The sequence below is a fragment of the Lepidochelys kempii genome, chromosome 3 (assembly GCF_965140265.1).
Source record: "Lepidochelys kempii isolate rLepKem1 chromosome 3, rLepKem1.hap2, whole genome shotgun sequence".
Taxonomy (NCBI): Eukaryota; Metazoa; Chordata; order Testudines; family Cheloniidae; genus Lepidochelys; species Lepidochelys kempii.
Window position 1 is genome coordinate 11,814,315 of NC_133258.1, and position 12,382 is coordinate 11,826,696.

Genomic DNA, 12,382 nt, shown 5'->3' on the forward strand with positions numbered 1-12,382 from the left:
TTTGGGGTTGCTGGACTCAAGAACCAAAGGGAAAAGGGCATGCCCCAATTTGCCTGGGGTGGGGTTGTTTTTGCTCATGGGTTGTGTTATGAATCTGGTTGGTGGTGTTTCCCCAACATAATGCCACATTGTTTCTCTCTGTTATTAAAAGACTTTTGCTACACTCAGACTATGTGCTTGCGAGAGGGGAAGTATTGCCTCTTGGAGGCGCCCAGCGGGGGTGGTATATATTTGTCCCAGGTCACTGGGTGGGGGCTCGAGCCGGTTTGCATTGTGTTATTGGAATGGAACCCCTAGATATTGAACCCGGCCCTGTTGCTGCCAACTCTGACGGGCAGAAGGGTTACACAATAGTTGGGTATAGAGGGCATGTTAGTTAAGCATCCACAAACTTGTTTGTCTTGTCCTGTCCCTCTGGAATGACTGCACCTAACACTGAAGTACAACATTTCATGTCTCCCTTTGGTTAAACAGCTTAACATAAGTAAAAAGCATCTGGGAAAAAAACTTAACATTAATAAAATTCATAGTTCTACAAAAACATGTAATATATATGTTATAGTATATGATATTCATAGAATCATAGAACTGGAAGGGCCCTCCAGAGGTCATCTAGTCCAGTCCCCCGCACCCTGCTAACAGTGACACAAAACCTTAGAGACTTTGGTTATCTGGCTCCATACACATTTGCAAGACAGACGATCCGTAGTAGCCAGGCAGAGCATGAATACCTAGAGGTTAGTTGGTTAAGTATATTTCTCAAGACTGGTGATACTCTTATATTATACACAGTGGAGTCATGCAAAGGTTACAGCGTCTAACTATAGAACACTTTTAGGGTTATACAATTCAGCATGAAAATAAAGCATTCTAAATAGCATGTACTGTACTTATTCTCTATTAGCTACTGTCTTATTCTGGTAACATAAATGTCTCCTTTTTAATCACACTTATAGCTACAACTCCTCCCAGGCTTTGATTGATACATTTTGCTTGTCAGAGCTGAATGCATCTGTTTTCTGGTAGTTAACACAAAAGCAATTTATATGCCTGGCTAATAGTTCTGTTTGTGAGACCTGGTTTCCCAGTCTGCTTGCAAAAGTCAGCTTCACAAACCTTGACACAAGTTTTTTCCTTATCTGGTAACTGCCCCCGCAGCATTAACCAGCGTATGTAACTAAATATGCAAGTAGTGTTTTTCCAGTTTGTCTTTGGCCTGGCTGCAAAGCACCATGGGGCTTTGGCTTAGTTTGGTCAACAGTAGGTAGCCCTGGTTAAAATATTGGCTGTAGATCACTGAGCTCCCTTTTCTGAACAGAAGCTTCTCGAGGTCAAAGCCCTATCTAATATTCCAGTAATGAATTTAATTGGTTTATCTTTTCTTTTTAATTTTAAGTAGACTATAACATTCAACCCTCCCACCTCCCCAGGAAAGTGTCAGGCAGTTCAGTGCATGTTTTTGTTTTGTTTTTCATATTAAAAACAGACACACTCTCTCTCTCTCTTCCCTGAAAGGACAGGACGTGCTATTTTAAACTACAATAACATGAAGCCTTGCCCTTTGTAACTCTTAGCATGAAAACTGTTGGGAGCAGCTTGTGAAGAAGGAAAGCCAGCTGGTCCCAGGCACAGTGGTAGCTGTTAAAACCCCCATATCTACAGATACTACAGTGGTATGAGAGACCTCAGTTGTTTGCTATTGCAAACATAGGGAAATACTGGGATGAATCAGCAGGAGTTGTAAGTAAGACACAAGAAATAATTCTTCCACTCTACTCCACGCTGATTAGGCCGCAACTGGAGCATTGTGTCCAGTTCTGGGTGCCACCTTTCAGGTAAGATGTATACAAATTAGAGACAGTCCATAGGAGCACTACAAAAATGGTAAAAGGTCTAGCAATCATGACTTCTGAGGAAAGATTGAAAAAAACGGGTTTAGTTTAATTTGGAGAAGAGAAGACTGACCGGGGACATTATAACCGTTTTCAAGTACAGAAAAGATTGTTATAAAGAGGAGGACGAGAAATTGTGCTCTGTACCACTGAGGCTAGGACAAGAAGCAAAGGGCTTAAATTGCAGCAAGGGAGGTTTAGGTTGGACATTAGGAAAAACTTCCTGTCAGGCTTGTTAAACACTGGAAAAAATGTTGCCGAGGAAGGTTGTGGATTTTCCTTCACTGGAGGTTTTTAAGAGTAGGTTACACAAATACCTGCCAGGGATGGTCTAGTTGTTACTTAGTCCTGCCTTGAGTGCAAGGGACTGGACTACATGACCTAGTCAGGTTCCTTCCAATCCTACAGTTCTATGATTCTGTGGCCCACTAGTCTAATCCAGTCTGGAAATTCCTATGTTCCAAAGCCCCTCTTTTAATTATGATAATTATTTGTATTGCCATTGTACCAAAGAGTCCCAGTCCTGAACCAGGACCCCATTGTGTTAGGCATTGCACAAATATGGGACAAAAAACCCCAGTCCCTGCCCCTAAATAAAAGATAAGAGACAACAGTTGGATACAGGCAGGTAGGGGAGCTCAAGGAAACAATAAGACAATACTGGTCAGCTTAGTAGCCTGTGGTCTCTGCACACAAGCAGCCTGACCATTGTCAAATGTTATGTAGGCACCATGGCAAAGGAGAGTTTTAAGGAAGGATTTGAAGGTGGATAATGAGGTAGCTTTGTGGATGTTTACTGGAATCTTCTCCAAGGTGAAGCATAAGAGAAAACACCAACATGCTTGTTAGAAAATGTAACAGGTGGGCAAGAGAGGCTGGCACCATGGGCATAGATGAGTGTCGACAGTTCAATAGCAAAGGAGAGGTGATAGGTAGGGTGGGGATTGACTTAAAGGGCCTTGAAAGTGAAGACAGCTTATGTTTGAGGCAATGGTCTATAATCTAGAGGGACAATACATACAGAGGAATCATTATCCCTGTTTTACAGTTGTGGAGCAAAGGCATGGAGAAGTTAAGAGTGTTTTTGTCAAAGGGAACCCAACCCCCCATTCAAATTCTGTGAGAGCTGGGGGTGCAACTTCTTTTGGCTCGCTTGAAAACCCCAGCCTGTATTTCTTGCCCAGCATCACACGGGGAGTCTGTGGAATAGCTGGGAATTGAATTGAGACTGCCTGACTCTTAATCCAGTGGCTGACCCACAAGACCATTTATTCCTTCATCTCTTGTATCTGTTATATGCAGCACCTTTGGACATGAACTAGCAAGTTTGTATGTGAGTGACCAGTTGTGTTTTGCTCTTCTGTTGTTTTTAGGTGGCAAGCTCTTGTTGGCTGGCCCTGGACCCATAGAAATCCATGCTCATTATATTCTGGTATCTGATGGTGGCAAATTTCAGGTGGGATCCCCAGATAAACCTCTCCGGGACAAAGCCCACATCCATCTCTACGGAAGCTTTCATTCTGCAACCTTCTTTCCATATGGGGCCAAATTCCTGGCTGTGAGGAACGGGACCATTTCCATGCATGGTGAGTTGGAGAGGGTACAGTGTGGCTCTCTCTCTAACCTTAAAAAAAAGTGTTGATCATATTTCTAGTTAAGACAATGACTGAGACAACATGAGTCATTTGGGATGGAATTTTCAGACAGAGTTCTGAACCTACCGTCAGGGTCAGATGTTCCAAAAAACTGAGCTCCCACTTGGGTGGGAGTTTGGCCATGAGTTTGGCCCTAGATCTCTACTCTCTGCTCCAAGTGGCCCTATTTCCGAAGAGCATAGCATGTTAGATGCTGACCCCTTTTGCAAATCTGTCCATAAGCGGGAGCTGTGGCAGGGTGCGAGCACTCATGAAAATCTGGCCCTTAGTTGGGTGCCTAAATGACAGCTGAGCACTTCTGCAGATCTGTCCCCAGTCATGAGTTCTGAGTACTTGGAAACTGGACATTTGAGCTCTGGGATGTCACTCTTGCTGTGCACAGCATGGGTCTGCTCTGTGGGTATGATGGTACAGGGGGTCTTTTTCCTCTTCTACCTTGTAGAACAGCAGGACAGGGTCTCTACCTAGCACTCAGGAGAATGCTCAGGTTGGGGACAGGGCTCTCGCTTCACCCAGCTTCAAAGGAGTACAGAATGTCAGCTGAGAATTCTGACCAGGCCCATGCCGAGCATGCCATGGTCATCAGTTCATACCAGCTGGAACAGACATGCTGCTACTTTTCAAAGGGGCACTAAAGTGCACCGGGCAGCACGCTCCCCTCCATGCCCACGTCTGAACTGAGCCATTATGTCCTGTGCCAACAGAGAGCCTCCGGCGTCAGCAGCACAAATGGCTCAGCTCTGCTCCCGTTGCTCCCCAAGTCAAAGTCTTAACTAACAGACAATTTTCAAATGCAATATTTGTTTTAGCAAAGGTGTGTGTGTGTGTGTGTGTGTGTGTGTGTAACCTAGCACATATTATGGTGCTTCATTTCTCCCCGCATCATAGCATGCCAACATTAGCATTGGGTATGCACTTGTATCCTCCAGCAGGGCTTGAATTTACAATCCCCTGTCCCATGGGCAGGACTGTTCTCATCTGAGCTTTACTGACATGCACGGCTTTCAGTCAAAGGCAATGCAAGCCACCAAGGGGTACAATTTGAGCCATGAGTGACTAGAGGGAGGGACACAAAGGGGGCACCAGCTGAAGGGGGGCATGTGACCCCCCCCGTGATTTGTCCCCGTCCCGCACATGACCCCCTCACATGACTCCTCCCCATCCCTCTCCACATGTGACCCCCTCACATGACTCGTCCCCACCCCGCACCCAGCCTGGGGGCCCCGCGCTCTCCCGCCCCCTCCCCATCCCACGTTACCTGGCGGGGGCGGCTCTGTTCCAGTCCCCCTGGTATGTGGAGCCACTAATGCACTCTCCCAGGCAGCCTCTGGCCATGCTGTCTGCCTGGGCTGGGAGCAAGCTCTGCTGCTGTGCTGTTGTAAGGGGACTGTTGCCCCCTTACTAACATTCAGTGGGGGTGTTTTCGTTGCTAGCTCCCAGTACTAAAAGCGGGAAGGGTCTATGGGAAACCAGGACCCTGAGACTGATAGTCCCCAGGAACAATGGGGAGGCGCTAATGCTCCAGGTCAGCCTGAATGACAGGGCGGGCTAATCAGGGTGTCAGGAGGCCTGGGAGGTCCCGTCCTCTGTGTGAGCTGGATTTGCCTGGGTCAGACAGAGGGGGGCTGAGCTAAGGAGAAAGCAGGGGCCCAAGCTAAGCTGGGGAGCAGAGCTGTGCCAGATCCAGAGGGACCAGAAAAGCAGCCCAGAGAGAGCAGACCCTGTCCTGGGAGCAGAGCTGCAGCCCCAAAGCCAGAGGCACAGCCCAGAGAGAGCAGACTTGCCCTGGGAGCAGAGCTGCAGCAACCAGAGCCAGAGAGGCCAAAGAAGCAGCCCAGGGAGCTGGAGGCAAAGCAGCAGCAGCAGTGCAGAGACCGAGTGGTGGAGCTGGGGCTGGAGCAGTCCGGAGCTGGGTGCGGTGAGCAGCTGGGGGCACCGAGGGGGACCCTGGGCAGCAGGCCCAGCACAGGGAGATGCCTCAGCCAAGAGGCTCTGCAGGCCAGGCTTGGATCGTAACCCCGACAGGGCGGGGGTGACACTGGGAAGAAGGGTCCTACCACTTAGAGCCTGAGAGCGTGTGGCCACCAGAGCAAGTATCCAACCCACAGCATCCCTACAGCACAGCCAGGGCCTGAGCAGGGGGCCTGGGAACTTATAAGGAACAGACTGTGAACTGCCCTGACATTCCAGAGACACTGTTTGTGGTGTTCCCTGCCACAGAGCGGGGTGATGTGTTTCCTTTAACCTTTCCCATTTTTCCTTATTCTTTTTAAAACTAATTGTTGATTAAATAACTTGCATTTGCTTTAACTTGTATGTAATGGTCAGTGGGTCAGAGAAGTGCCCAGTGCAGAGAGCGCACCCTGGAGTGGGGACACCCTAGCCCCTCTCCTAGGTGACCACAGCAGGGTTGGGGGTCGAGCCCCCCAGGAATCCTGGGTCCAGCCTTGTTGGGGTTACAAGGGATCTGCCAGACAGGAGAGTGGAAGGGGCGTCCTCAAGGGCAGGGAGGCCACTGGGTAAAGGAAGTGGGAGCGAGGACTCAGATCCTTTCGTTAGCCCACTTCTCAGGGGTAGTGCAGAAGCCAGGAAAGTTCCCCACAATAGCGGGACTATTCCCCTGCTTACACTGTGATCCTGTCAGTTCGTATGAGCTAAGCAGGGCTAGGTGGGGTTAGTGTTTGAATGGGAGACCACACATGAATGCTGGAGTGTAACAGGAACTAGTGCTGTTGATTCAGGAAGTTACACCGTTCCTGTAGAATTTGCATTGGGGTGAACAGGGTGCTCTGCTACACCTGGAGGTGCCAACTTTCGGGTGAGATCCAAAGTTGGGTGAGATGTTCTTGACCACTTTGTCTGGGTATTGTGAGATTGAATTATTTAATGCTTGTAAAGTGCTTTAAGATTGGCATTTGACAAGCCTTATAAAAGAACAATGTATTTCTACACCATTTCGTACAGAGGGACTTTGTCATTATAACATCCTATCACACTCACATTGTATCCTAGGGTGACACGCACAAAATCTCCTTATTCATAGATTCACAGAGTTTGAGGCCAGAAGGGACCATTAGATCATATAGTCTGACCTCCTGTATAACACAGTCCAGAGATAATTTCACCCAGTTACCCCTGTATGGAGTCCAAAAACTTGTGTTAGATTAAAGCATAATTAGAAGATGTCAAAAGATGGAGAATCCAGCAGTTAATCACCCTCACTCTTAAAAATGTGTGCCTAATTTCTAATCTGAGTTCATCTGGCTTTGACTTCCAGCCATTAGTTCTAGTTCTGCCTTTTCAGCTACGTTAAAGGACCCTTCCATTTTCAGTTTTGATTTGGATTCAGTCAGTCTAATGCAGTCATTGTTTAGATGGCATCTAGTGCTGCTTTTAAGCTGTAGGCCTCCTCCTCTCACTGGATCAGGCTCGGAATGATTTGCCTACCTTGAGACATACTTGTCAGTAAAGCTCTTCAAGGCACCAAGATTCCCTCCCTCAAGCTTGTGCTGTCACCTTGAGACTTGTCAGGAGCTGAAGGTTAATGTCAGGGCAGCACTTCCTTCTATGGCTGTAAAGGACTGGGTGGATTGAGCGTGTGATAAATGCACACCAATGAATGCTTTCAATCAAGTTCAAGGATTTTCAGGACAAGCCATTCTAATGCTGACATAGTCTCGACATTAAGGTATGTGTGTCTAGGGCAGATTTCACAGTATTGGTGAGTTCAGGGTCTTTTTTTTTTTTTTTTTTAAACCATGCCTCCATTTTGTGTTATTTTCCATTATTTTTTTTATTTGTTGATTTTCAAGAGTGTGCTTGGCATTACATAGAACATAAAGGAGAAAAGCTACCTGCCCCCAATGAGCTTTAAAATCAAGAGGCAAAGGTAACCCACTGTCCCACAGTGACTATGAGTCTGTCGTAGCTACCAGCTGAAGAAGTTGTTCCTCTGGGTGCATGCTTTTAGCACTCGAGGTCATGGGTTCAGTCCCTGTGATGATCCAAGGATGCCACTCTAAACAACGCTTCAGAAACGCAAAATGTTAGGAGGCTGGATTCAACACAAAGTGGTGCAGGTTCCCCCCCACCCCACCTCTTGGTCATGAGTAAATAAGAGCATTTCTTTGAGAGGCAAATTAGCATGTGTGTTTTGAGGAAGGAATTTAAACAGGTGAGTGTTCCACATCATAGAAAGGGAGAAGTTACTGAATACAATGGATGGAGCAAGGAGAGTTGAGAGTAGTGACCTAGGGCTAAACTCATGCTGGGTGAAACTTTGTTGATGTAAGTGGAGCTACAGCACGGATACATTCCTTTGGACCACAGGTTGGAGCAGAGTAGTGCAGGGCTTTGATGAAGAGCGATACAGAAAGGAGCCGTTCCTGAGTTAGTGTCATGCTGGGGGACGTGTTTTTTGAAGAACTGTTGACTCTCCTCTCACTCATACACAGAGCATTTTCCTTTTGTTGTTTTCTCCTAAGTCATTTCCCATTTCAGATAGTTTAATGGAAGAAATAATTTCTATCGCATCTTCTATTGATCCTTCAATTTTGGGTGTTTCTGTGGCCCCCTTTATTGTAGTATCCAAGTACTTCACGAGCTTTGAGGTGTTTATCCTCACTGCACCTCTGTGAGTTAGGGAAGTGCTATTATCCCCGTTTCACAGGTGAAGAACTGAGATACAGAGAGATTCAGTGACTAGACAGAGGTCACACAGGGAGTCTGTGGTAGTATAAAGAATAGAACCTGGGTCTCTAGAGTCCCACACTTGTACCCCATCCCCTGGACCACCCTTCCTCTCTTCATGCATAGGCCAGTGAAGCACGGTTAATATTTATTCACTGCCAAAGTTCCGAGTGGTGCTGCTTTTCAGACAAAAACAAGAAGGCAAGGTCCCTGCTCCAAAGAGTCTACAATCTCAGTGCCAAATCCTGATTCCCTCGCACATTCATGGAGCCCAGTTGAATGCTGTCTAACTTATGGGGAAAGCCTGTTTGTCTTAAGTGAGTAGCCCCACTGAATGGAGGTGGATGGGAGATAGCAAAAGCCCATGTGCATGGCATTGTTTAGGTGCCGTAGCTCTACAGTGAAGGCATAGGCAAGAGGGGAGGGTTGGGTGCCAAAAGACATTAGCTATGTGGTGGAACGTGAAGGCAAAAGTGGCTTGGCACATTATCGGAAACACTCTGCGTTTCAGTTTTTCACTGGCGATTCAAGACATCCAGACTTTCTGTGCTGTCACTTCTAAACTCTGTAACATACAGTCCCCATGCATGGCTTCAATTAAAGTTCACTGGAACCATGTAATCCGCAATTTCGCATTGAAGCGGTGGAAGCCTGCTAGAAAATAAAACGAGAAGGAAAGTGTTTTTGCTGGCTTGACACCACTTACATCAAACAGAAACATGTTATTCTGGCTCCAATTTAACATTAGCCTAGCCCATGGTCTAGAACAAATTAGGGTGCATGTCAGCTCTCCTTCTCCTATTATATATGTTATCGCAATCAGTCATTCAACAAGCAGGCTTTAAAATGTTCAGTCATCTCAGCGAAGACAGGACTGAGTGCCATTTAATTTCTTTTCTTTTTAAGACTGGAAAGTTTGGGGAATGTTTTGCTGCTATGGTTGAGTTCAGCTTGTTTAGTAAGCACTGTCAGCAGCTCGCTTTGATATGTTAATATGACTAACAGTCTCCCAGAATTCCCCGTGAGTGGCAGTCCTGTGCTCTGGTGGTCACAACAGATTGGGAAATTTCACTGTTGCCTTTGGCTTTAGCCAACTCCCCTGCCAATCAGAGCATGCCACCCATAAACCACCTGCCAATCACATGTCAGTGTTAAAGGGGGTCTCAGTCAGCTGGGGTGGCTTGAATTTTTGACAACGTAATTATGGCCCTTGCTTCCACATTGAAATCTTGAGCAGGATTGAGGGAGTTTTATTGATTGTTCAGAAGGGAAATTTATCAATGTCTCCGGCTCCGTTCATACTTTAATTCCCCAGAAAACTCTGACAAGTTCCCTAAGAGAAATCTAGCTCGTTGGCCTTGGCTGTACTTGCGTCTTTGTCTTTCTCAGCAAAATTGATTTGGCCCCACACTGTGGATTCTGAGTGAACCTTCAGCATTTCAGATGGCTGTGTTCACAAGCAGCACAAGGCGGGTGGGCACACTGCCTATGGAACCAACCTACCCCTTCTCTGCTAAAAGATATTTGCCACCTGCTTTCACAGGCAGACTGTAAAGGAATTCACAATCTGGCCTTTAGAAAACAGACCAGTGTTTAATGATTTAATAGTGTCCTTCTCATGTCCTGTGAGGATTTTACATATCTTTTAAAGATATCATTTATAGTTCAGAAGATATTGTTCGTTAGCTCCATTCATGAGATTTGTCGTGTGTGTGTGTATGTGTATGTGCAGGTGAGAGAAAGAGAGAGGGGCCTAATTCTCTGTTTCCCTGCACTGTGTGGAAAGTGGGTGCAAAATGCTACTATTTTGGTGTAGTAAAGTTTTACTCGCACTGTATACTGGTGTGAATGACTACGCAAGGTGTAGGGCAAAGGAGAATCAGGCCCAGAGAGTTTAAATTCAATAGGATACTCATTTATTGTTATGGTCCCAGCATGTACGTAAAGAAATTTGATCAAAAAATAAAATACTCTTGCTGGAAGATTGCAATGTAACACCCCTTTATTTCTTAGAATTCAGCACGATAACACACAAGAACCCAACCCAGGGAGACAAATCAGGCTGCTCTCTAATGCAGACAAACACAGCTCACCCCACCTTGTTTTAGGCTGGCTCTTCCCAGGCTGACTGTTTCGACTCAGCTTCCCTAGGGAACCCCCTAGCCTGCAAGGAGAACCAGGAATCCCTCTCCCCACAATCTTAAAGTGATAGCTTACAATTCCATCACAGTTCTCAATACACTGTATTAATCACCATACAAAATAAATGCAGTGAGATTCATGGTCTGCGCTAGTTCACCAGACTAGGTCCGGGTCCCATGTCTCCTGCACTCTACATTTTCCTTCATTCCAGTTGAACAATCCAATGGGAGCTTTTTAATAGAAGGACAGAGAGTGTGAGTTGGACTCTGTATTCAATGGAGAGTTGTAGCAGACCATAGAGGAGTGCTGGATGTGCTCTTGGAGGCCTGTGTTACTTAGCAAACAGATTGCTGTCTGCACTTGGTGGAGCTTTTGCAGGGTGTGAGGCTTCATTTCTGGTATGAGTTGCAATAATCAAGCCTGGAGCTCATGAATGCATGGATCGCTGTGGTGAGATCTGTGCCTAGCAGAATTTGGATGCAGTTTTCTGGCAGACACAGCTGGAGTTGTGTTCTTCCTAGCGCTTCCTTCTTGTTAGAACCCTTCTGTTTTGGCTGGCTTGAACTTAAACCAGTTGCTCTTCATCTGGATGCTGACCTTACTTAGGAATGGTGAAAACAAGGAAGTGACGTTATGTGCATCTGATGTAAGGAGACTGAAGGCTTGTCTTCACTACCAGCTAAATCGGCGCCACTGCCAACAATGCAGCGGCGTCAATTTAGTGGGTCTGGTCAACACGTGCTGAGTTGATGGGAGAGTGCTCTCCCGACGATTTCAGTACTCTACCTCCCCAAGAGGCAGAAGCTATGTTGATGGGAGAGCATCTCCCGTAGACACTGCTGTAAATCAATCTAAACTACATAGTCTTACATTACATAATTTACGTAATTTAACTAGCGTGATTTAGATTGATTTACCTCATTAGTGTAGACTAGGACTTAGAGATGGGTATTGTCTGCATGCTTCTGGCATGCCTTCCTATGTTTTCTCCCATGATTACCACAGTGGGTAAGAAGGTTGAGCCTTGGGGGTCTCTGTAGATGAGGGAAACATTAAAAACCTTTAGAAAGCTCATCAGAGCACCCAGTATTTCAGTGCTTCTACTTCTGGCTCCAACTGCAACCGAGATATCGGGAAGAATGGAGGTGCACAGCAAAAAAATGAAAGTCAAGCAACAATTTTCAAATCTCAAAAGTTTTGGCTTGAATTTCAGGCTCTGGATGGAGATAGGAGAAAGTTTGGCAAAGTCTGCAGTGCTGAAGAGTCTGGGTCTAGATCAGAATTGTCCAAAAGCCCCAGGCTGTCCTAACCTGAGGTCCTGATTAGGACCCATCGTATAGCTTTTATTTTATCCAGATCATTTTGTTCATCTCTAACTTTCACCCGCTCCCTTGACAGTGACAGAATCGATGTGTCTAATTCCCTTTCTTCACATGGTGAGGATGTAGCTAACTGATCTTAGCATTTAAATGATCATTCTGCCCTGCATTCTCATTCCTGCAGGCAGACATTCCCTGTCTCGTTCAGTAACAGCTCTGTAGATTAACTGGCAATAATGCAAAATGTTAACAGCTGTGCGCAACTATTGATGAGCATGTACAGTATTTAGCTGCCGTATTTGAAGCAGTTTGTTAATGGTGCAACACCATGTCAGTTTAAAGGAGGTTTTCCTGTATCATACCTTTGGCTATGCAATATTTTTATGCACATTGTGTGTTTTGTGCGATACTTATTGGCTCATTCATTTATGCAAAGGGATCACAAGAGCTGAGACATCTTTTCCCTTTTCTCTCTCTTTTTTTTTTTTTTTAATATACACACAGTGGCACTAAGTTAGTATAATATCCAGGTAAACACTGATTAAAGGAATCCCTTTGGAAAGTAACTAGCATCCAGGGAATGTCACATGGAAAATGCCTGTTCTCCAGGATGTTTTGTAGCTAGTAAGGAACAATGAAGAGGGTTTCTCTATATATGTGTGTTTATACAGCCCTCATCATTATA

At 45.8% G+C, this 12,382-nt stretch overlaps 1 protein-coding gene across 27 annotated transcripts in view; it reads left to right on the top strand.

Annotated features, from left to right (window-relative positions):
- PKHD1 (PKHD1 ciliary IPT domain containing fibrocystin/polyductin) overlaps positions 1–12,382 on the top strand; it is a 467,199-nt gene that overhangs the window by 158,572 nt on the left and 296,245 nt on the right. For all 27 annotated transcript variants that reach the window (XR_012157892.1, XR_012157891.1, XR_012157890.1 and 24 more), the window contains one exon: positions 3,266–3,478. Coding sequence is in view for 20 of the 27 variants with exons in the window: in XM_073335719.1 (XP_073191820.1) it covers positions 3,266–3,478 (213 nt within the window). In the remaining 7 variants the exon portion in view is untranslated. The remainder of the gene's footprint in view (positions 1–3,265; positions 3,479–12,382) is intronic.